The 26,359-nt window shown below is 40.2% G+C and overlaps 1 protein-coding gene across 1 annotated transcript; it reads left to right on the top strand.

Annotated features, from left to right (window-relative positions):
* Positions 1–10,315: 10,315 nt before the first annotated feature.
* On the top strand, positions 10,316–26,116 carry efna1a (ephrin-A1a). The gene is made up of 5 exons (XM_073821877.1): positions 10,316–10,592; positions 22,564–22,859; positions 23,594–23,659; positions 23,752–23,841; positions 24,088–26,116. Exons 1-5 carry the CDS (start codon positions 10,495–10,497, stop codon positions 24,210–24,212), a joined length of 675 nt encoding a protein of 224 aa, XP_073677978.1. The 5' UTR covers positions 10,316–10,494; the 3' UTR covers positions 24,213–26,116.
* The last annotated feature ends 243 nt before the right edge of the window (positions 26,117–26,359 follow it).

Genomic DNA, 26,359 nt, shown 5'->3' with positions numbered 1-26,359 from the left:
ACCCTGTCTGTTTGTATTTTTATTTAGCTGTTCTAAAAAAACGGTCAAGCTTCAGTGGTCTCTTCTGCTTTTTGTAGGGAAGAGAAAAAGGTGCTTACTTTAATGCCAAAAAAGAATGTAGATTTTGTGTCAGATTTTGTTTAGGGAAACTTTCATACAGGTATTTCTATACTAGTATACTTTGTCAGCTTGGGAAAAGAGATAGCACATTGTGACAACTTATAAAAGTTTTCCATTCACAGATTAAACTTTGCCCAGGGCTAAAGGTCAGTGTTGACATTGATTCTCCTCTGAATACCTTTTATAGTCTGTTTCTTGGAAACAAAACCTTTGGTATCAAGAGTAAGGTTTTATAAGTGTTCTCCCTAGAGTATATTTAATTTCTATATATGTCAATATAAAATTTTTATATACACACATTGGGTGTATATCTATTCACATAATCTTTATGTAACAATATAAATATGCGATATAAACTGTGATGTCATGCTTGCTAAAATTTGGTGCCACTTTTGCCAGCATCCAGCTATATCATTTGTGGTATAATCTTTGTCTGTCTGTGATATATGTGAGCAGTGTGCCATAAAAAAAGAGAAGGAAGAAGAAGAAAAGGAAAATCAGTCCCCGGTAACATTTTCAGAAATGTTCGACTTTATGATGCCAAGACCAGGACAAGACCCAAGAAATAAACACGTTACAGCAAGCTTACAGTGGCTCCGTTCCAAAACCTAGTGAAATGCTTATACAGCCAGGATGCTAACCTCATAAATGACCGATTTGGAACGCTTTACGGGACAAAGAGCACGACAAATGTCTCACGAAAAGCACGCAGTAAAGAGAAGCTATTGTTTTTAATGACTGCCTTTATCATGTTGATATGCTAACAACCATTATTGCATTAAATATTAAATGTATTATATGTATATGGGCCATTCTACAGAATTGGTGCAAAGTGCTGTCCCACAACCAAAATACACATTTAAAAAGCATTTCAGAAGTCAAATCTTAGATGTTTACTAATATCCTTCTGTTATCTATTGAAACCCTTCAGTAATATTCAAAATATTAGTAAGCTTAATTTATAAAATAATAATTTATTGGGTACTTTCAAATGGGAGATGGCTGTCCTGAACCCTAACCCCTAAATTTCTTATGAACTTGGGAAAATGATATTAATTTTATGTGATTTTATTTTATTAATGATATTAATTTTTTTGCACTTTATTCCATTGTTGTTTTTAAAAAATATCTTTTAGATTCTTTTTAAGTAAGGTTTAAAAAGATCTCATAGCTACATGGTGAGTAGATAGGCCCCCATCATTTTAGGGTAAATGTGTTCAAAAGTCTAAAAATCTGTGGAGTTATTCCAAAACATTTAGTTTTTATGTGTACAACTGTTCAGAACTGTGCTAGTAACCATGTGCTGATTAGCATCTTTGAGCTGGGCCCAAAAGTATCTAAAATTGTCATTACCGAAACAGTGACGACCGAAACATAAAATCATTGTTTTGGTAGTGCCAAAAGGAAACAAATAATCCTTTATTTGGGGGAAATAAATGCTTTTTAGTACAGTTATGTAATTGTTTTGTATTTAAGTATGTTTTAGTAGTGTTTCAGTATGTGGGTTAAAATTCTGTAATGTGATGTGGTCGCTACCAAAACATTACTGTCACTACCAAAAATGTGCTGTCATGGGATGTTTTGTCAAAATTAAAGTATATCGTTAAAATTTTAACTGTTACTGATTTACCTCAGAAAACTTCTTAATAAAAAAGCAAAAAATATATAAGGTAGATGTAAACAAAATCTTAATAGATCAATATAACCTGAAAATCGGTGTGCAACTTTAAGGAACGTCACTAGCAAACACCTTTTTTTCTGCAATTAGGCAGAACTTTTTTGGGTGTTATTCCATAACATTTAGCTTTTATGTGTACCACTGTTCAGAACACTGCTATCCCTGCTAAAAAAAACAGCATATGCTGGTTAGGTATGTTTTGGTGCTGGGATGCTGGTTTTAGCTGGTTTATGCTGGTCCTTTGCTGGTTTATGCTGGCTCTTTGCTTGTTTATGCTGGCCCTTGACCAGCAAAAGACCAGCATAAACCATCAAAGGACCAGCATTAACCAGCAAAGGACCAGCATAAACCAGCTAAAACCAGCAAAGGACCAGCATAAACCAGCTAAAACCAGCAAAGGACCAGCATAAACCAGCAAAAACCAGCAAAGGACCAGCATTAACCAGCAAAGGACCAGCATAAACCAGCAAAGGGCCAGCATAAACCAGCAAAGGACCAGCATTAACCAGCAAAGCACCAGCATAAACCAGCAAAGGACCATCATAAACCAGCAAAGGACCAGCATTAACTAGCAAAGGGCCAGCATAAACCAGCAAAGGGCCAGCAAAGGACCAGCATTAACCAGCAAAGGACCAGCATAAACCAGCAAAGGACCAGCATAAACCAGCAAAGGACCAGTATTAACCAGCAAAGGACTAGCATAAACCACCAAAGGACCAGCATTAGCCAGCAAAGGGCCAGCATAAACCAGCAAAGGGCCAGCATAAACCAGCAAAGGACCAGCATAAACCAGCAAAGGACCAGTATTAACCAGCAAAGGACTAGCATAAACCACCAAAGGACCAGCATTAGCCAGCAAAGGGCCAGCATAAACCAGCAAAGGACCAGCATTAACCAGCAAAGAACCAGCATAAACCAGCAAAGGACCATCATAAACCAGCAAAGGACCATCATAAACCAGCAAAGGACCAGCATTAACCAGCAAAGGGCCAGCATAAACCAGCAAAAGGCCAGCATAAACCAGCAAAGGACCAGCATTAACCAGCAAAGGACCAGCATAAACCAGCAAAGGACCAGCATAAACCAGCAAAGGACCAGCATAAACCAGCAAAGGACCAGTATTAACCAGCAAAGGACTAGCATAAACCACCAAAGGACCAGCATTAGCCAGCAAAGGGCCAGCATAAACCAGCAAAGGGCCAGCATAAACCAGCAAAGGACCAGCATAAACCAGCAAAGGACCAGTATTAACCAGCAAAGGACTAGCATAAACCACCAAAGGACCAGCATTAGCCAGCAAAGGGCCAGCATAAACCAGCAAAGGGCCAGCATTAACCAGCAAAGGACCAGCATTAAACAGCAAAGGACCAGCATAAACCAGCAAAGGGCCAGCATAAACCAGCAAAGGACCAGTATTAATCAGCAAAGGACCAGCATAAACCAGCAAAGGACCAGCATGAACCAGCAAAGGACCAGCATAAACCAGCAAAGGGCCAGCATAAACCAGCAAAGGACCAGTATTAATCAGCAAAGGACCAGCATAAACCAGCAAAGGACCAGCATTAGTCAGCAAAGGACCAGCATAAACCAGCAAAGGACCAGCATGAACCAGCAAAGGACCAGTATTAATCAGCAAAGGACCAGCATAAACCAGCAAAGGGCCAGCATTAACCAGCAAAGGACCAGCATAAACCAGCAAAGGGCCAGCATAAACCAGCAAAGGACCAGTATTAATCAGCAAAGGACCAGCATAAACCAGCAAAGGACCAGCATTAGTCAGCAAAGGACCAGCATTAACCAGCAAAGGACCAGCATTAACCAGCAAAGGACCAGCATTAACCAGCAAAGGACCAGCATAAACCAGCAAAGGACCAGCATAAACCAGCAAAGGACCAGCATTAGTCAGCAAAGGACCAGCATTAGTCAGCAAAGGACCAGTATTAATCAGCAAAGGACCAGCATAAACCAGCATAAACCAGCAAAGGACCAGCATAAACCAGCAAAGGACCAGTATTAATCAGCAAAGGACCAGCATTAACCAGCAAAGGACCAGCATTAACCAGCAAAGGACCAGCATGAACCAGCAAAGGACCAGCATGAACCAGCAAAGGACCAGCATAAACCAGCATAAACCAGCAAAGGACCAGCATAAACCAGCAAAGGACCAGTATTAATCAGCAAAGGACCAGCATTAACCAGCAAAGGACCAGCATAAACCAGCAAAGGACCAGCATTAAACAGCAAAGGACCAGCATAAACCAGCAAAGGGCCAGCATAAACCAGCAAAGGACCAGTATTAATCAGCAAAGGACCAGCATAAACCAGCAAAGGACCAGCATGAACCAGCAAAGGACCAGCATAAACCAGCAAAGGGCCAGCATAAACCAGCAAAGGACCAGCATGAACCAGCAAAGGACCAGCATAAACCAGCAAAGGGCCAGCATAAACCAGCAAAGGACCAGCATTAGTCAGCAAAGGACCAGCATTAACCAGCAAAGGACCAGCATTAACCAGCAAAGGACCAGCATTAACCAGCAAAGGACCAGCATAAACCAGCAAAGGACCAGCATAAACCAGCAAAGGACCAGCATTAACCAGCAAATGACCAGCATTAACCAGCAAAGGACCAGCATGAACCAGCAAAGGACCAGCATGAACCAGCAAAGGACCAGCATAAACCAGCAAAGGACCAGAATAAACCAGCAAAGGACCAGTATTAATCAGCAAAGGACCAGCATAAACCAGCAAAGGACCAGCATTAGTCAGCAAAGGACCAGCATTAACCAGCAAAGGACCAGCATTAACCAGCAAAGGACCAGCATAAACCAGCAAAGGACCAGCATAAACCAGCAAAGGACCAGCATTAACCAGCAAAGGACCAGCATTAACCAGCAAAGGACCAGCATTAACCAGCAAAGGACCAGCATGAACCAGCAAAGGACCAGCATAAACCAGCAAAGGACCAGAATAAACCAGCAAAGGACCAGCATTAGTCAGCAAAGGACCAGCATTAACCAGCAAAGGACCAGCATTAACCAGCAAAGGACCAGCATAAACCAGCAAAGGACCAGCATTAACCAGCAAAGGACCAGCATAAACCAGCAAAGGACCAGCATTAACCAGCAAAGGACCAGCATAAACCAGCAAAGGACCAGCATAAACCAGCAAAGGACCAGCATTAACCAGCAAAGGACCAGCATAAACCAGCAAAGGACCAGCATAAACCAGCAAAGGACCAGTATTAATCAGCAAAGGACCAGCATAAACCAGCAAAGGACCAGCATAAACCAGCATAAACCAGCAAAGGACCAGCATAAACCAGCAAAGGACCAGTATTAATCAGCAAAGGACCAGCATTAACCAGCAAAGGACCAGCATTAACCAGCAAAGGACCAGCATGAACCAGCAAAGGACCAGCATGAACCAGCATGAACCAGCAAAGGACCAGCATTAACCAGCAAAGGACCAGCATTAACCAGCAAAGGACCAGCATGAACCAGCAAAGGACCAGCATAAACCAGCAAAGGACCAGAATAAACCAGCAAAGGACCAGTATTAATCAGCAAAGGACCAGCATAAACCAGCAAAGGACCAGCATTAGTCAGCAAAGGACCAGCATTAACCAGCAAAGGACCAGCATTAACCAGCAAAGGACCAGCATAAACCAGCAAAGGACCAGCATAAACCAGCAAAGGACCAGCATAAACCAGCAAAGGACCAGCATAAACCAGCAAAGGACCAGCATTAACCAGCAAAGGACCAGCATTAACCAGCAAAGGACCAGCATTAACCAGCAAAGGACCAGCATTAACCAGCAAAGGACCAGCATTAACCAGCAAAAGACCAGCATAAACCAGCAAAGGACCAGCATTAACCAGCAAAGGACCAGCATTAACCAGCAAAGGACCAGCATTAACCAGCAAAGGACCAGCATGAACCAGCAAAGGACCAGCATAAACCAGCAAAGGACCAGAATAAACCAGCAAAGGACCAGTATTAATCAGCAAAGGACCAGCATTAACCAGCAAAGGACCAGCATTAACCAGCAAAGGACCAGCATTAACCAGCAAAGGACCAGCATAACCAGCATATGCTGTTTTTTTCAGCAGGGATCTAACCATGTGCTGATTAGCATCTTTGAGCTGGGCTCAAAAGTATCTAAAATTGTCACTACAGGAAGATTCACAACATTTGGTGAAGTTTCAGTTGTGACGCTATGATTTTTTGGTTGTTTATCCATAAAATGTAGTTTTTATGTGAGTACAACTGTTCAGAACTGTGTTAGTAACCATTTGCTGATTAGCATCTTTGAGCTGGACCCAAAAGTATCTAAAATTGTGGCTAAAACAGTAAAACCGAAACATGTCATCATTGTTTTGGTAGTGCCAAAAGGAAACAAATAATCCTTTATTTTGGGGAAATAAACAACAATTTTAGTACAATTTTGTATTTTAGTATGTTTTAGTAGTGTTTTTAGCCTGGCTATCGCCAGACCACGTTATGACTTCGTCATGATTCGTGGTCTGGGAACCACATGTTCATTTTCTCGTATTTGAGGCGTGGTTTACGAATGCCCAGAGCCGTTTATTGGGCGATACGAATGTCTATCAAATGCGCCTGTGCGTAGCTCATAGCCAATCGTTTCAATTATACCGGATGACGTATGTAGAGCGAACGCCAAAAGTTGCTCTTTTTTCAAAATAAACTTGCGTTCTAAACTACTTAGAACACTATACCGTGTCCGTGTCTACACCGGACGCGACAGTTGCCGCGCCGCAACAGCTAAAGTCTGTCTACACTGGACGCGACAAGGCGACCGTTGCAAATCATTTAAACTTTGTGTGAGCAATTCATAAATAGAACGCGGCAGCAGATTACTGTCGGGCCGCGTCGCGCCGCATTCAGTGTAGACAGCATAAGGGGCCGTTCACATGTCGCGCCTAAAAACGCGTGGAAAACGCTAGGCGCGCCGCTTTCTTCCTGATCAACAAAGCGCTCGGGCGCTTGCGCTCCGGAAGCGTCTGCCGTTTCTAAGCAACCATCAGCTGCGCTCTAGCTCCAAGCCTATGCGTCTCCATGCATTGTTTCTTCTATTAGCGTCAAAATAATGGAGGCTTGACAAATCATAAAGTTCAGGAAATCCCTGGACCACAATGATGAGCTGCTCCTCCATGTTTCTGCTGAGGTTTCAATGTAACGGAAAAACGTGAGGAAGCTGATTGGTTAGTTCATGTCACATGACCTGCGGTGCGCTTGCGACATTCTGAAAAGTTGAGATGTTTTTAAATCGATGCGGCGCGGACGCGCCTGGAAAAAACGAGCGCGTCGCACCGCGTGCGCGTCGCGACCGCGTCGCTTCCAAAAGACGCTTCATGTGAACGGCCCCTAATAGGTTCTAATGTCATTTGTCGCGTCGGGTCACGCCGCTCGCGTCCGGTGTAGACACGAAAGATAACTTCGCGTCTGCTGCCATGCTGGATCCATAGTAACAAACTGCTTCGGTGAGTCGCATAGAATACGTCATCGTCTTGCTGCTCCCTCCCCGTTCTGTGATTGGTTCCCTATCTTAGGTGAAAATTAGGTCCATGGTTTCCAGACTGACTAGCAGCGTGAATAAAATCGCGCTGCGCAAGGCAGGATGGGGAAACCCAGGCTATAGTGTTTTAGTATGTGAGTTAAAATTCTGTAATGTGATGTGATTGCTACCAAAACATTACTGTCACTGCCGAAAATGTGCTGTCATGACCAAAACATGAAATGTTTTGTCAAAAATAAAGTATATTGTCAAAATTGTAACTGTTATTGTCAACTGTCAAAAAAAACTTCCTGATAAAAAAGCAAAAAATATATATTTACAAGATAGATGAAAATAGTTATAGGATCAATATAACCTGAAAATCTGTGTGTAACTTTAAGGAACATCATTTAACAAACCTTTTTCAGCAATTAGGCACTTTTTTAGTTTTTATATGTGTACCACCGTTCAGAACTGTGCTAGCTAACCATGTGCTGATTAGCATCTTTGAGCTGGACTCAAAAGTATCTAAAATTGTCTCTGTTGCAGTGACGGCTAAAACATGTCATCATTGTTTCGGTAGTGACAAAAAAAGAACACATAATCCTTTATTTGGGGGAAATAAACAAAATTTTAGTACAGTTATGCAAAGTGTTTGTATTTTGGTATGTTTTAGTAGTGTTTTAGTATGTGAGTTAGAATTCTGTAATATGATGCAGCTGCTACCAAAACATATTAGTCACTTCCGAAAATGTGATGTTTTGTCAAATGTTGTTAGTTGTAACTTATTGATTTACCTCTGAAAACGTCTTAAAAAAATAGCCAATATATATTTACGAGGTAGATGTAAACAAAATCTTAATAGCTCAATATAACCCTTCTTATTAAAAATATATATTACTGTGTTTTGGTAGTGGTAAATTTGAGAATATGAAAAATATTCCAAAACCTTCTGAAAATACAATATGAGGATTAACTGCACAATTACTAAAAATGTATACTTTAAATAAAAACATAAAAGTAGATCCTATTCAGCCTTAAAATCCATCCTATACACGTTGCTCCCTAGGCTTTGAAACAGAGCAAATACATATGCGTTACACTATAAACCAAAGCCTAGGCCTTGATAAATTCCCATAAACAAACACTGACTAATTATATGAGGCTGACATCAGGAACCTGATTCATTTGCTTTATGTTGTGCAATATTGAATGCTCATGAGGAAGTCGCTGTCTGTTCTGATGAAGATATATTGTTATTGCCTCCTTACCTGTCCTGTCTGGCTTACCTGTTAGGACATACAGCTGTTGCAGACATCTCATACCTCACTTTCAGGACCAAACTGGATTGAACTAGAAGGCTAAAGGTGGTACGACAATCCGACGAGATCCTGATGGAGATGCGCCATGCTGCCGAGGAAATATAAAGTGTGTTTATGCAATACGCGAATTACAGCCTAATGGTGGGGATTTTACCATTATATCCCACCATTTTGGCTGTAAAGTAAAACAAATAAAATTTATAGATCTCAAAATAAAATGTAAGATTGGATTGCAATCTTTTGTATAAATAACATAGATCAAAGTTTCATAAAACTGAAAAGGAGCTGACACACCATAAAACATGATTTAAGAGTAAACATCAAAAAGGAAAGAAAGAAAGAAAGAAAGAAAGAAAGAAAGAGTGCTGAAAGAAACCCTGGCACATGACTGAATGGGTTTACACAGGTTTATTGGTTAGGTTATGTAAGCACAAGATGTAAATATTGTCAATTTTAACTATACCTTTGACATATTGACACACCATAACAAACACAACCTGAATGTAAAGGTATAGCCTAGGAAAGGCTTAATATCAGAATTAAAAGATTAAAGATTCTTACTAAGTTTAATAAAGTTACTGTGTTTTTGTTTTTTTAAATATTTCTATTTGGTGGGTTGAGTAGATGTTGGGTTTGTCTCATTATTAAAAGGAGAGATAGAGGAGACTTGAGCCCTACGATTTGCTTCGTGAGAGGCTCTTGAATTATGCATTAGCATTCAGCAGAAGTAACTGCTGTTTTGACAAGAGTGCTAAAACGCCTGCTGGCTCTTCTTGAATCTGTCAACAGACAGTGTGTATTGTGCAATACACAGTTGCGAGTGTGTATGTGTGATAGTAAGCAAGTGGGACTAGATTGAAGATGTGAGATGCACACTAGACATTTACTAGAATGAAAATGATTTCCTAAATAAGCACGGACAGCAAACAACGTTTTTTGCTTTTTTTACATTACATTATCTCTGCATCCGAATATGCATACTTACAAAAAATTCTTAATCAAATTAAGTACATATTCTTAAAAGTATATGCTAATCACAGCATATGATTTTATATTAGGAGCATGTGATTTGTTTGACTCCTCTCTGTGGGAGGTTAATCAATTGTGTGTATTAAGCCGATTCATCAAATATCAACTGTATAAACTAGCCTACAGAGAACAAATGAGGACAGACCAAATTGGATTGACCAAAGACTAGACTATCTTGCATTTCGAGTCTGTGTGAAAGTGTCAGTGCCTTGTTCTTTATAAAAACTTTTGTTGATTGAAGAAGATGAAAGCATTTATACTCTAAGTGTGAATGGGGGCCTTTACAAAACCTTCAACACTTGCATAATCCAATCAGAATGCCCTTTGACTGACCGATAGCGAATCGATAGGCTACATGTACGAAAACGTTTATTTTGAATCATATGGTGTTTCATAACCAAGTGAACCGGACTTCTAATAATAGTTCATAATCCCAGTATATATCCCAGAAAACATGTTAACAATCAATTCCCCAACCTCACTCTGAGCTACAATGCATCTGTAGAGGGCGATCGACTGCTGCTCCGCTGTGGGGAAGAACGCCTGTGTGCTGATTGGCTCTTGGAGCGCTTGGGGCGTGACTTGTGCGGAGGTGTTTCATCAAAACCAAAACGCGACGCGCAGAAAGTTTCATTCAGTACTGACCAGAAAGATAACAGACACGGATCTTTTGATTGATTGTCAGTCTTTGTAGCGCTTAGTACTAACAGCAAATTACCAACTCAGAAACAGCTTAGAGCTACACGGCTGTACGGAAACAGGGCTTTAGGACAAACTTTACCAATAGCTGGTTAATTTCCTAATTTGGATTGAATCACAGAGACTCTATAATGGATCTGGTGTGGCTTTTATACTTCGGAGCGAGTGTCTGCGCTTTGCTCGCCTCTGCTGAGAGACACACTGTTTTCTGGAATAGCACCAACCCTAAGTAAGTAAAATTTTTATTTTATTTATTTATAATTAGCTATATTAGAATTAACTTTACGCTGAAACGCTAGTTATTAGTAGCGTTTTGCAAACTAGCATCATTTGTTTTTTTTTTAAAGGTTGAAGTAGCCTAAATAATTGCAACTTTTTTCTTATTGTGTAAATGTTTCTTTGCATGTTAATACGGGTTTTATGCTCAGTGCATTTAAAAACTCTAGCAGTTAGAGACTCGTTCTGGCTGCGTTCTGACGTTGTGATGTTGTTACATCTTTACCTGTAACAGATTGCATAATTCAGGCACACTTATTGCGTCATAATACCCATCACCGAATGTTTGTTTACCTGTATTCGTACATGTGATGCGCAAATCTACCTCTTTCTAAGAAGTGATGCTTGTTGGGTGTGTGCTGGCTGTGCTCGTTCTCGTATCTTAACAGGAATAGTAATAGCCTGTGTTATAGTTATGACCATATTCATTTAGGCTACTGTAAGCTTAACAGCGGTCTTGCCACATGGTGCTGTTAATTCATAGTGAGGAAACCAAAAAGACTGAACAGAAAATACAAGGAAGCGGACTAGATGTTTTGCTCTTTTGCCTATGAGTCAGTGAGGTGTTGAAATAGGTGTTGAATGTTCACTGGCTTTTCTGACATATACGCGCAGAGCAGATGAGTGGATTGCAAAACTCAAATTCCCGATACGAGGCAGACGCGAACGAATCAATTCTGGATCTTTATAATGATTCTTTTGAACCGACTCACCGAGCGTTTGCGATTGACTTAAAGGAAACTTTGTTTCAGAGGTGCTTTTTTAGTATAAGGTGGTACAGGATTTTTTCTGAGCTTGTATGAAATGTTATATGGCAAAACATAAACTATAGCGCATGTTACTAAATACAGGAGTATGTACAAAAATAGTCATGTTTGTATGTGGACTTCTTGAGAACAGTTTTGAGTGATGATAGCCTACTATAAATACTTTAATAAAATAATAATAGTAAGTACTTTTTTTGAACCGGTTCCTTGAAATGAACCGATTTGTTCAAATGAATCAGATTTCTCAAAGCTAAACCTGTCAAATAAGAGTCAGGATCATATAGAATTACTGAAATGATTTTGTCATCTCCAAACAATTGGTGTTAATATTCCAAGACCCCAAAGGCAGTGAGACTAAATTAGTGTAAACAGAGAAACACTGATAACAGACTGGAAACTGATGAAACAGAGCATCTACCCCCACTGTCTAATACACACACATACACAATTAACCCATCGACTCATTTTAAAACAATAAGAATTTGCTTCAGCAGATGTAATGATTACATCAATGTCCAAACAGCAGCGATCATTTTATCGCCTGTGTAATCCACATACTTGCTATTTTTATTCCATATCTTAATCTTTCCCTCTTTTCTCTCTCTCTGTCTCTCTCTGTGATCTAATCCTGTTTTCATAGAAATACTAGAGGGGCTGGGGAGATGCTTTTTTCCTGCAAGTCTTTCTTTCTTCCCACTTTACTTTGTGCATTTCTTTCTTTCTGCATTTCTTTCTTTTAATTAATTCTACAAATGAAATATAGTCCATGAAGTGTAATAATGTGGTTGCATTTATGCATTGATGTGTCTGATACACATGGTTGACAGAGTGTGTGCGTCTGTGTGTGTGTGTGTGTGTGTGTGTGTGTGTGTGTGTGTGTGTGTGTGTGTGTGTAGGTGTGTGTAAGTCTTGGGGGAAGGTTGATTTCAGGGTCGACAGACCATTGCAGCTGAGCTTGTTTTTTTTTTTTTGTTTTTTTTAGCTTGAGAGGTGATTCTGAGTCAGGTCGTGTAAGTGTGCATGTTTGAATTTGTTGGTGCGTGTTCTTGTTGTGCTTGCAGCTGCTTGCTGAAACACATGTGTTGTAGTGTTACTCACAGTCGATAGTTGATCAACTGGAAGGTGTGAGCTGATTAAGGAGTGTCCTGGTGAGCAGTTGTAATCCAACCCTTGTTTATGATTTACTGACTCACTCATATATTTATTAACTAAACTTCCTCTATTAAATTCTCTGTTGACTCCTGCAGAGTGTGTTTTTCTCTATGTTTAACCATTTGGAAATACCACTAGTAATAGGTCACCTAAAATTAAAATAAAAAAGTTATTTATTCACCCTCATGTTGTTGAAACCAGTACGTGAAAAAAGCAGTCCAGCATTAACATATTATGGAAAGAGCTCCAAATTTCTGAACTCACATGTTTTGTGTCAGAAAGATGAGTCATTATTCACTGAAAATGTTAACATCTGCCCTAGCTTTCTTTAACATGTTCATGAAAGTTTTTGAGATGAAAACAAAGTCGAATTCATGCACGAATCATTCAAGTGGAGCTTTTTCAATGAATTGTGTAACCCTATTCAGAAAACTGGTCTGATTCGTTCATAAATCTCATACTTACCGACTCAATGATCTCATTCGATTCTGTGTTGTTGTTGTTGTTGTTGTTTTTTCTGTGAATAACAACTTAAAATTGCTTTGTTTGTCACTCAAGCCACTGCATGACTTCAGGAAATTTATGAATCACTTTTATTTACGCTTTCTTTTATTACGCTGCTCAAAGCCCCTGTTGTAATTGTACAGTGAAGAGCTGCTCATCCACTATTCACAATTTTACCCTTTATGTTCCACATAACAAAAAAAAAAGGTTTTGGTTTTGGAACAACACGAGTGTGAGTAAATGATGACTGAACTATGGTGAACTAATCTTTTAATGTTACGTATAGATGCTCAACCTTTTCTGTAATTGTTGCTGTTGTTATTTTATCAGCACTCAAAGGCTTATAGAGATTTTTTTGTCTTTCTGTGTCTTTCTGTATCTTTCTTCTCTTTCGTTGGCCTTTCTCTCTCCTACCTGTCCTTCCCAAACCTCCTCCCTTTCCTCTGGCTGTGCGCCCTGTGCCGCATGGTTAACTGGCACAAAGTTCAACCTCTCCTCTGCTCCTTTTTCTTTAACTCTTTCCCTCTATCGTTTTGCTCTGGCCCATTCCATCAGTACCCCAAAAAACTCTCTGACCTCCTCACATTTGTTTCTTCTCCGCTTGTCCGCGGTCACCCCATTGTGTTACTGTTTCACCCTGTAAAAAGGCCTTTTACATGGTTTAATTCAGCCAGAAATGGGGCTTTCTTGGTTTTTTAGCGAAAAAGTCCCTTTCACTAGTTTTTTTTTTCTTCCGTGGAACAGGGCTTTTTTGCTTGTGGGGTTTTGCCAGCTAAGTGCTTTTTTGTTATACGTTCCAGCCAAATTAGCACGCTCCCACTGCAGATCTGCAGTGGAACAAAACCAGGGGCTAGTGTGACCAATTGCAGGCCAGAGTTCACAGGCGAAATGAAGTGGCATTCATGCGGTGTGTCTGTCACTGTGCGTGTCTGTAAATGTGTGCGGAGAGGAGAAGTGGAGATAGAAACCGGTGATAAAGTGCCATTTTGCTTTTGTCTACATGTCACTTAGCATTAAACTCATCAGATCTTTGTGTGTGCGTGTTCGGTTGACAGTGAGAGAGTGAGTGATGAAGTGCCATTCACTCTCTGTAGTCTGTCACTCTCTCTGGTGGTCTTCAAATAGGGAGGCCGCCACTCGAGCCCACCTCTCTCCCGATCTCCTGTCTGGCTTCTCCCTCGTTCCCTCTACCTTTTATCTCAGCTATACACACCAGCGCTTTTCATCCCTTTATTCAGTTCCTGTCCTTATTTCATTTCCGTCTGTGAAAGAAGGAAGAAAAAGAGGTGTTGGGTTTTTTCTCCTTGCCTTTCTTTATCGGCTTTGGCAGCCATAACCACCAGAGCCTGTCTCGCTCCCCTTTTCTCCTGCCTTTCACCTTCTCCATGTGTCCATTCCCTGAATCTGAATTTGGGTGATATCTGCAGAATTCAAATGGCCGTCATTCACAAAGCTCTACAGATTGCCGCCCATTGAGTGTTTGTTTTTCGGCTGGTTTAGTACAGATTTACATTTAAAGGGTTAGCTCACCCAAAACTGAAAATTGGCTTCATTTACTCACCCTCATGCCATTCCAAATCCATAAGACTTTAGTTCATCTTTGAAACAGAAATGAAGATCAAGCGAATGCAATATTTGATGAGCTTTTTGATGGTGGTCAAATAGCCTAAATTAATTCTGTTCATCATATAAAGTGCTCAAAATAAACAGCTTGATTAATAGGGATTCAGTTTACATTTTATGAACTTTTTGAAGCCTCAAAATATTGGGTAAATTGACTTTAAAAAGAACCCGGGGTTTAAAGACTAGTGTGGCTTAATATAAATTAATATAAATTATCTCTTACTGAAATATGTAGTAGAAAACCCATTAAAGGCATATTATTTTTAAAAAATCTATGTTTTATAGATTTTTGGACTATAGGGGGTGCCATTTTTTCGATGACGTGAAATGGTTGCACTCGATGAGCTACTGGCGCTACATGTTACTATTTTTACCGCAACTCAGAAAATAAATTACTGATACAGTGCCACATTGTGCAGCTTTTAATTGTAATATTCAGTCAAAGGGCAACAAGAGAAGCGATGCAAGTCTTCACTGCTTTCCTAGCGTGTGAAGAGGAGAAAAGAATGTGAAGATGCCTGTGGACGTGTAAAACATTCTAAAGACCCACGTCTTTGTTGTTTCCACTTTAGCCCTGATGCCTTTTGAAGCTTTTAGTAGACCACAGCTACTGAAAAAGCTTACAAATGGCAGAAACAAGAAATGCTAGATGCCATTCTGGCAGTTTGTCATGACACCACAGCCACTGAAGAAGTTTCTCAGGGCAGACTTTACTTGATATCCGAGGGCTATTGGACTTTTTGTGAGGAAAATCAATGGTACAGCATTTGGTTTATGCCTACGCTTATATCCATCACCTGTAAGCTCTTTTAGTAGCTGTGGTCATTGTAATAATGTTGTATTTTCTAAGTTGTGTTGCGATAAAAATAGCAATAGGTAGCACCAGTATCTCACTGAGTGCAACCGTTTCAATTGTGCCCCCCATAGTCCAAAAAATGTATTAACCAATGTGGATTTTTAAAAATAACGTAAACATTTTTATAGGTTTTCTACTACATATTTCCGTAAGAGACATCATTTGCATTATATAAAGCCATAGAAGTCTTAATATCTAGGGTTCCCTTTAAATGGAAAGATGGAAATCAGTCATATTCCATTAAAAATATCATAATTTGTGTTTTGAAGATGAACCAAAGTCTTATGGATTTGAAACGGCATAAACACATTTTTTAAGATATATAAACCCATTCCGCAGAATTGACTTCTTCATTGCCTCTATCCCTTCTCCAGATTGCAATCAGCTCTTAATCTTTCATCTTGTGAGTTGAATCTGGCTCCTTTTGGCTGATTGCTGACCCGTGATAATCTTCTCCAGCAGTCCTTATTCATTTAAGCTCCCACATACAGTCCCTGTCAGCCAGAAGTGTTTTCTTTATATAATGTGTGAAAATATGTGATATTTCTCCAATCCTGAGAGATTTACCATATTCGATTTCCAGACATGAGTGAGCAAGTGAACTCTGGGCAAAGGTTGAGGAGACGGCCTTTTCCCTCGCCAAGCGTGAGTTTCCTGGCCAAGTGTTTTCCCGGGAAAACAGCACATCCTGCGCGTACAATAAACAATACCTTTCTCACACACTTGCGCACGCAAGCGGCCCACTTCTTACACAAGTCTCAGATACACACTTCCTCATACGCACACATACTCTGTGAATTATTATTCACATGAGTTAAAGGGCTTGAGAAAGTGATCGTTTTGTCTACGGCTCAATATAGGGGAATAAACACGTGCCTATGTGCCTGTTTCTCGTTTCTCACGCACTTTGTTTCGAAGATGATTTGTTCAGTACACCTACTGTTATCTTTCTGTTTTATCATACAGTTGCTGTCACAGTCATCACCTCCTGCAGAATTCCCAGAATTCCCTCCCTTTCAACTCATTTTTTATCTTTCATGTCTAATCAGTTTATATTTAAGAACACAGATCCATCTTTTAACAGGTATTTAACAGCGCTTTACGATCACACGCTAAGTATTTGTCAGGGATGTGCTGTTAAGTTTGTCTGAGTGTATTTGTTGTCTTAGGATCTTGTCACAATCCCAACCCCATGTGGTTTTGTCTCTGCACTCTTGTTGTTTGTACTGTTCTTGAATGGACTGGTTTTTAAGACGAAGGTCCATTCCCACGACGCATTGCACGCATTTTATTACGGGATGGTGTGAGAGGCCACTCCCACCGCAAGATGGCTAATTCCTAAACAATGCAAGGAACTACTGAAGCCATTTTCGCCATGTGTACTTCTCATTTCCCTTCACACTGAGTGCTCCAATGTTTCTAATTATTTATGTAATTCATTAAGAGGACATCAGCATGAACAGAGCCAGTTGGTACAGTTGACCGGTTGGGTCTGTAATTAGTGTGACAGATTGGACAAATAAGGAATTAGATGGCTAATTCCTAAATCAGCTTTTAAGGCACTGTACGAATTAAGAGTTTAAAAATGAAGCTCTTGATATTATACACAGGTTAAACATTGCATTTCTGAGTAGATCTTTATCACACGCTGCCATTTCTTCACAAAAGAGAAAAGAGTTCGGTCATTTGAGTAAGCAAATCTGACAACTTGATCAATGGTGCTGAGAGACAAAAGATTGAGTGATTTGAAGGGAAAGAAAAAGATTGATGGGGATAAGATGTATGTAAACAAGACAGATTGAAAAACCCCGGTGTGGAATATTGTCACGAATGGGGGAACCGGTCGGATTTGGTTGCCATGGCAATCGCGAAGGGCCAGAATTAGTGTCCACAAGCGTAGGTCACTAACCAGCATACCTAGAATTCCAGCGAGCCGCTTTCTGATTGGTTGAGAACGCCTGGGGGCGGGGTCACCGGGAGAATGAATGGGGGATCAAACAGGCTTATTGAGCGCTAAGAGACGAACCGAGAGAGTGGACAGAGATGGATGGATTGAAGAAAAGATGAAAGAGCGGGTCTGGTCTGAGTCAGGGCGAGGGCAAGCGCAAGAGCGGCCCGTTCTGGTTTATCAAAGGATTCCTCGCTTTTTTTCATTCTTCGCATTCTTTATCTTTCTTACACCTGCACCGTACAAAGCAGGGTTCTTTTAAACAAAATCTACCTTTCCAAACCCATTCCTTTCCCTTTTCACTTTTATCACTCGCTTTCTGTCTCCCGCCAGCCTTTGTTGCATTTCCAGCCAAACCACTCCACTGTAACGCTCCAACTGTTTCAGAACAATAAAAGAGCTTTCTACGGGCCCCTCATCTCTCTCTCTCCCTCTCTTTCTGCTTGCGTTAAACTGAATGAGGCCCCTGGCCCCTCGGCAACCTAGGCCGGGTAATCCCGGAGCACAGAGCACCCAATGATCCTGCCGCGCTGCATTCCGAACCAGTCACCCGGAACAACGCCGCCTGAATTAAAACGACAGAGGTTTCGGGGGCTAATGACATGTCGTTTTAGCTAGCGAACGCAGGTGTGCAGACGAAAGTGAAGGATGGATCTTTAAACAGATCTGGGGTCAGAATTTTGTTAATTACCATTTAGACTGTAGTATCGGGTGGTGAAAGCTACAAAAGATCACAGATCGAATGACGGGGATGTTGGCGGGCCTATTGTTGGAGCGAGCGAGTGTGTGTGTGTGTGTGGGTGGGCGTTTAAATACCTCAGACCTTTCTTTTTAAACAGGTGAATGTGCAAAGAATGTTAACTTGTGCACTTTCTAGAGTATTAACCAACTTCTGTGTGTGTAAGGGTCTGCGCTGCTGAGTATTTCCTCACCCTCTCACCCCCCGCTGATCATCCCCCTCTTTCTCTGAGCTCCGACATTCCAACGAGTGATAGAGTGTTGAAATGAGAGAGTGAGAGGGAGAGGGAGGAGAGACCAATTGATAGACAGACTTAGAGGGGCTAAAAAAGAACAACAAAAACAAAACTTTGAACTGAAGATTAGAAGACCTGAGATTAACCCTACAGTCACCCAGTTGGCATCGAGTCGATTCTCCCTACTGAGCGTTCCACTGATATTTACAGGAAGATGAGTTCAGGATGAAAAAACTTCAGCTATTCATGTTTTACCGTCAACACGGACGTGACTCACAAGCACCCGTATTCTTCGTCTGCCAGGTTTTGGTGTTCATAAATTAAGCACAGAGTTCATTTATTCTCATTTAGATTATCTTTATTTACTCAGATTAAGGAGATTAGGGTGAGACTGGGTTAATTTTTGTAATTTTTATACATTATATATATATATATATATATATATATATATATATATATATATATATATATATATATGGATAGATAGACTACCAGTCAAAAGTTTGTGAACAGTAAGATTGTAAATCTTTTTTATCCAGTATAACAAAAACAGTACAATTTTGAAATGTTTTACTATTTGAAAAAACTGTTTTGTTTTAATATATTTTTAAATTTAATTTATTCCTGTGATTTTTAAAGCTGAATTTTTAGTCATATGATGAAATCATTTTAATATTCTGTTATAAAAAAAAAGTTATACAGTTTTTCAGGTTTCATTTAACTGAAATAGAAATCTTTTGTAACATTATAAATGTCTTTATCATCACTTTGGTCAATTTAAAGCAACCTTATATATACAAGCTTTTGAATGGGTATAGTGTATAATGTTACAACAGCTTTTTATTTCAGATTTTAATTTTTCTATTTACCAAAGAATCCTAAAAAAATGTACTCAACTGATTTAAATATTGATAATAATAATAAGAATAAATGTTTCTTAAACAGCAAATCCGCATATTAAAATGATTTCTGAAGTATCAAGTGACACTGAAGACTGGAGTAATGCTGAAAATTTAGCTTTGATCACAGGAATAAATTACAATAAATTTTAAATAGTAAAAAATATGTTACAATATTGTAAATTGTGGGGATTATTTTTTATTATTTAGTTTGTTGATACTACCTGTTCGTTCAATTTTCAGTATTATCTTTAATTTTATTGATTTGTCTCTGCTTTGGAAATATAGTAATACTACTAAAAAATTAATAAATTAATAAATAAATTAATAAAGCATAGTCATTTGTAAGATTAAAACTGAGAAAAAGGGGAACATTTTCAGTATTTTAACCATCTCTTTGTTAAACCTTAACGCCATTATCAAGCCTCATTTGTCTGGAACAAAAAATCTGATGGCAGAACACAAAGCATAAATTATTTAAGTTCATCTACGGATGCTCAAGATGAAGTTTAGCCCAGTATGTGTGATGAATGATGCAAGAATGAGCGAATTGCATTACTGTATGAATAAAGGCATTGATAAAGTAACTGTAGCGCTTGAAAGGACACTGGCGCGGGGAGCACCCGCTGACCCCTGTATTGAGACGGGGTCCATCCCCCACTGCTTTCTCCCATCCTCCCCACTGACTCCCAGCCCCCGGGGGCTAAAGGGGGGGCAGCATAATTGCCCCCCTCTGGGACCACTTTAATTCCAGTCTTTGTGTTTTAATTGCCCCCCCTCCCGACCCCCTTTTGATGAACACATTGGGGCCATACCACAAACAGATTTTAATCAGGGCTTTAACGGGGTGTGTGTGTGCTGCTGCGCCAGATGACTGCTCCCAAGCATCTGCTGACAGCACTTAAAGAATGTGAGACATGTAAATTATTATTGGCGGTGAGGTATATTTGCTGCATTCATCAAACAAAGATGCATCAGTGTGTGACTCCCGTGTACGGCCACCAGAGAATTGAAGTGTGTGACTGGGAGTGCTAAGTTTGGCTTTATGTGTAGCTCTGTGTGTGTGTTTGGATCAGCAGTGAGTGAAAGCAGCAGGCCAATTAAAAGGGCGGTGTGTGTGTGTGTGTGTGTGTGTGTGTGTGTGTGTAAGACTAGAAGAGGTCTGGAGCCAGATCGTCTGTCCTAAGACCAAGGGGTCCCCCCCATCAACAAGCAAGAAAAAAGAGGGAGCAAGAGAGACTTTGGAGACTTTGATCATCGAGCAGACGTGTGGATGTTGTCACACACCGAGAGAAACACCCACTCTGGGAAATAACGCTACTGCTTTTTCCAGCAGACAGGGAGGAAAGCTGAAATTCTCCAGAAGTTAGGAGGATCCCAGTTAGTGTCTGACGTTTGTTTAGGCCCCTGAGAGGTTTGTGTTCCGATATTTCAGTGTCAGCTGATACTTTACTCCATTAGCTAGAGTATTACACTTTCTAAAAGTAAAGTGCTTGTGCAAGATCCACTACTATAAAGCTAGAGACTTCTAGATGGTAAAAGGCCGTTTGTTTTTGTTCACTTACTAGCCCAAGTAAAAAGAGTTCATCCTCAAATCTCGACGATATTCTAGTCACTAGATATGGCTCCCTGGTTCACTCCTTTATTATAAGTAATTGCGACGTTTCCAGGTGGATATTGTAAGTCTAGATGTTTTACGTTTGAAAACCACACAATTTGAGGTATCAATCACATTCTTAAGTAAACAGTGCCGGACAAATTATGCCACAAAGTATGGTGCTTTGCAGTCAGCATCAAATGAAGTTTCACCCCACCTATTTTTGTAAATGCACGTTATTGATCTCATTGTGAATAATTTAACTATACATGTTTTAATCTTGCATCTAAACATCTCAACTCAGTCTTCCGGGAAAACATCAGACTTCCACTTCAATTGAATCCAAACTTACGACAACAACCAAAGAATTTAATTGAAAGAAATACCCATTTGGATGTACATCACACTATGAAAGAAATCGCTCGATATATCCGTTTCATCACAACTTTAAGCACTAGCAAGCTTTAATAGCAAATTTCAGACTTTAAAAACTTCGACTCCACAAAAGAAAAACCCATTTGAGAGTGCGAGAAGTGAACCTGATCACCATCCAAAAAGTTGCACCCGGGGAACCCAAACGTTTTTATAGCTGATTTTAGACCTGGCTGATACTGAGCTCATAATGAAGAAGTCTGAACCTGAGCTGAGCTCAGAAACGAACATATGGAAGCTAAAGTGGCATCTGATGATGGATGGATAGATAAATAAACGAGGGCATTCTTTCTACCTCTGGCGTTCTTCTATCAGTGGGCAGCACATAAACAGAGATAGCATACTGCCAGAGGAGCTACAGGAGCAGAACCAAGAATGAAGCAAATGCCGGAGAGAGGGAGGGCGTGGAGAGGCGCAGACAGGCAGACTGTCTCCGTCGCCTCCCTCCGTGTGTCAAATGAAAGGGAGAAGTGTGGCGTAGACAGGGTGTGTATGACTCCGTCAACCAGAGTGCATGTGTTTATCTGTAAGGGAGTGTTGACGAAACGCAGATTTATTTCTCTATTTATGTTTGTGAGTGTGAGCGTGTGTTTCTGCAGATAGTCAATAGTCATCAACTGGTGATGCAACCTGACAGATTGCTAATATCTTTACGTAAATAAGACTCTGCTCTCCGGAGGCGAGCGAGATCAATACATTGCACACATTCACGCCAACACGTCCATGTTCCGTCGACTCTGACCTATTCTCTGACTACGGCCAGCGTGTGGTTTGATCGGTGAACCGATGTTCAGAATAATCTATATTCATGCATCTGTCTTCCACAAAGAAATCAGCATACTCATCTGTCATTCTATTGTTCGCATTTTTTGTCTTTTCTTCCCCGTCGCCATCCCTTTGTGATTTGCCGTCTGGTCGTCTTTGAGATGGTATTGTAGATCAATGCAAGGGCAATTGAAAATGTGATTGCATCAGGCTCGGCATTCAAGTCAGACGCTCCGTGAAAGTTCTCTAAATGAAGAATTCTTGTCCGCGATGGGACAGAGTTATTCTCGTTTTCTGGTGTCTTGTCTGCAGATCTCTAATGTTAGATTATCTTGTCTCACAAAATTGAGTTTTATAGCTTAGCGTGTGCCTCCAGAATATTTACCAAATCCCACTTGTTCTTTCAGGTTCAGATGGGACAACTATGCGGTTGAGGTACGCCTGAACGACTACCTGGATATCGTTTGCCCTCACTACCCGTTGGGCGAAGTGCCATCGCAGGACGCCGAGCGCTACGTGCTCTACATGGTGGAGCGTGAGGACTACGACACCTGTCGCCCACAATCCTACGACCAGATGCGTTGGGAATGCGGCCACCCTTTCGCCCCACACGCGCCTGAGAAGTTCTCAGAGAAGTTCCAACGCTTCACGCCATTCACTCTGGGAAAAGAGTTCCGGCAGGGCGAGAGCTACTACTACATCTGTAAGTACAGCCCTTAAAAACTCAGCTTGCACTCTTATGCTCGATCGTTTTGAAGAATGGTTAGGGGTGGAAATGCTTTTGAACATCCGAAAACCGGTTATAGATTTATTGCCCCGCAAACCATGTGCTGAATGCTAAGCCTGTGAGTCATATTCGAGCCTTCCTTTAGCACCACAGTAATGAATACATTTCAATTCATGTGTTGGACTGCTAAACTGGCAGCAAAACCGCTACGTGTCTTTCTGGCATCCCTGTAGGCTATCCTTGGGGACTTTGGGCAGTCGGAAACACAAGGAGCGCAATTCAGCCAGCATGCGGACTGGAATATGAAAGTCTAGAATTAACAATGGTGAAATTCGCCAACCAAATTTAGACCCTTCTAGGAAAGCGTACTGCTAAGAAAGCTAATTGTGCAAACATTGTTCAGTCGAAGATGGAGCGTTTCTTGGATAAAAATTGCACTGTTTGCAATTGATATCAGTGGATTTGCAGCTCTGGCAAAGTGTAAACTCTAACATGCAGGCGCCTTAAGAATTAGACTAGAGTTCCACTACTAGATAAAAGAGATCAGACACAAGTCACAGGTCCAGATGGCTGCTAAAGGGAAGTGGATTAGCCACTACATGTCTAACACTATTAACCTGTTCTAATTAACCTGTCTGCTACTCATTTACTCATTTACCGTTCTCCGTTATCCTTTTATCTCCTTCAATCTCCTTTTTTTTGCGTTACAGCCAAACCACTCCATCACCACGGGCAAGAGTGTCTGAGACTCCGAGTGGACGTAGTTGCCAATGATGGTGAGTATCGCCGCACTGATGGTGTCTAGGTGAATATGCAAATCTTAAAACTGCATATTTCAGTGTATTCACTGGTGTTTGTTTCCATTCAGGTTCTCAAGAAGCAAGGGTTGGCACAGGAGGCGGAGCCAAGGTCGGCACAGGGGGAGGAGCTCACACACCATCTAATCGGTTACCAGCAGGTACGGTCACGCCAGTTGAGTTTTAAATATCAAGCAAGTCATAACAAAAATCTTTTTAGAAAAATATTAAACATGGCAGTTGTTTTCAAAATTAATAATATTAATCATGTGACACTGAAGACTGGAGTAATGGCTGCTGAAAATTCAGCTTTGCCATTACAGGAATTAATTTAAATTCATATTTAGAAAACTACAGTACACATACAACTACTAAAAAACTAAATATTTATTACTTCCCTGTTACAGATGATCCTGTTGTGGCTCTTCCTGAAGTGCAGAAAAGCATGCGGACAAACTCCGCCATTTCAATAGCATCCTGGACTCTTCTCTCAACCTTACTCCCTATTTTATTATTGCTGGTCTTACAGTGAGACGAGCATTGGACTAAATGACAATTACTAAAGACTATAATGACGGCGGCCTGTGTTGATGGAAGCACACAGGGGTAGCTCTTTACATCCCAGTGCTGGCCATTGGGAGATGCGTACAGGAAGTGGAGCTCTCTCCCACCGCTGGTGCCGGTGGAGAAGCGTAACTGGAATGAAGAGGGCTTTGAACTTTCGGACACTTCTAAAGAAACAAAACGAGACGTCAGTATTTTCCTGGAAATATTGTTCATGCAAAGGGAATTTTTTTTTTTCCCTTTTCCATTTGTTTTCTCATATAAACGCTGGACTACACAAAACCTGGATAAGAACAAACTGAAACAGAAACAGTAATGCAGAATTTGAACTAGCACGTACTTCAAATACGGACAACTCCTTTATTTGAGTTTCATAATGAGGGGACGCAAGCCAAGATTGAGCCAAAGACACAGAGCTCCTTAAGGAGGAGCAGAGCGATCAAACCTTTCATTGTTTTCTCATGTGTTGTCGATCCAGAGAAATAATTGAGTTTCGTATTAATTTATGTAGCATCAGCTTAGTGGGTTTCATTCTCTCGGTTTTCTCATGATTTTATAAGACTGTGTGCTGTACCTGGATTTAAACCTGGAAATGCAGCACAGAACACACAAACTCCTTTTCCATTGAAATGGTGCTGGTTCCTGTGATGGGACTTTCTCAGATTGGGCGCTGGCACCCTGCCATTGGAAAACGGGGGTATCCGATACTGTTTACCGAGCCCACTGACACACTTCCATTCATAAATGCTGTTGTTTTGTACATTCATTGTTTAAAGACTTAGTAAATTATTAGGTGTGCTGCAGAGCAAATTACTGTATATAGTGAGCAAACATGTTTACTGTGTGATAGAGAGAAAGAGAGAGGAAATAAGACGTGAGAGAGGAGAGACTCATGTTTATGTAGATGTGTAGATGAAAGACAGGAAGAAAAGCAAACAAAAGGAAATCTTGATTTGTCCAGAAACACAAACTGCCTCTCAAATGTGGATGTGTGTGTGTGTGTTAGCAAGGGAGATGTAATGGTCTGTCTGGGGATGGTAAGACAGATCAGCACTCTCAGCATTTAAACTGCCAAGCACAATCAATGAGAAGCGCACACACACATCACAACTAGACAACTGGAAGCCAACAAAAGGGTTTTAACACCCAAGTATAGTAATTCAACTGATTTGTATCAGTAATTTGACTATACTAAATAATGCAAAATATTAATTGCCAAATGATATAGGTTGTGGAGATATATGGGGTTGCCCATGTCCAATTAAAAAACAATATGAAATAAAAAAGAGACAAATTTATGATAAAAAAAATTGGACATTTAAAATGATTAAATTGCATTTTGCAATTTAATAATAGCACAATTTTATTTATAACATTTATTTTGACCTAATATTTAATTAAAATTCTCTAAATAAGCCACCATTATTGACTGATCAATCTCAAAATGGCTGATTATCGGCTGATTAGTTGACCTGCCTGGTATATCAGTCTCTCACTACAATATAAGTCTGCGGTTTTTGCTTTTTATCTATATATGCTATGTGCTACCTGAAATCATTCATGTGGGGAAACTGGAGCAGGTTTACAATTTGAGAAGGACACACTTTTATAACACTAATCCGCTAAAGCACTATGAACAATACACCACTGACTCTGACATAATGTAGCTGTTTAAGCTCAATTCCGGGCAGTTGTTCGTACGTTCATTTTTGACGTCTGTTTTCCTTTTTCATTCTCATATTCTTATTGTGTAAAATGTATATTATGTATATAAAGAAGATTATATAAAAAAGAGACTTTGATAAAAAAAAAAAAGAAAACAGTTAATGTGAAGATTCTTATGTGAAAATAAATGATATTTTTGGAAAATGCTATTGTCGCCGACCTTGTGTTTTTTGCAGATGTCATGTCATTTCCTGTGACATTCGCACAGCTGTCCTGCTTGTATTTATAGAGTGCATGCAAACAAAGTTGGATTGATATTCCTTACTTTTTGCTAACTATATTGTATATTTTGATCACTTGGCATCATGGACTAGAACTATATGAGCTCATTTAGGACAATGATAATTCCCAAGCCGAGCGAAAGCACATATTGTCCTGTTCGTGTGTCAA

The sequence above is a fragment of the Garra rufa genome, chromosome 17 (assembly GCF_049309525.1).
Source record: "Garra rufa chromosome 17, GarRuf1.0, whole genome shotgun sequence".
Lineage (NCBI taxonomy): Eukaryota > Metazoa > Chordata > Actinopteri > Cypriniformes > Cyprinidae > Garra > Garra rufa.
This window is presented reverse-complemented; position numbering and strand designations above follow the sequence as displayed.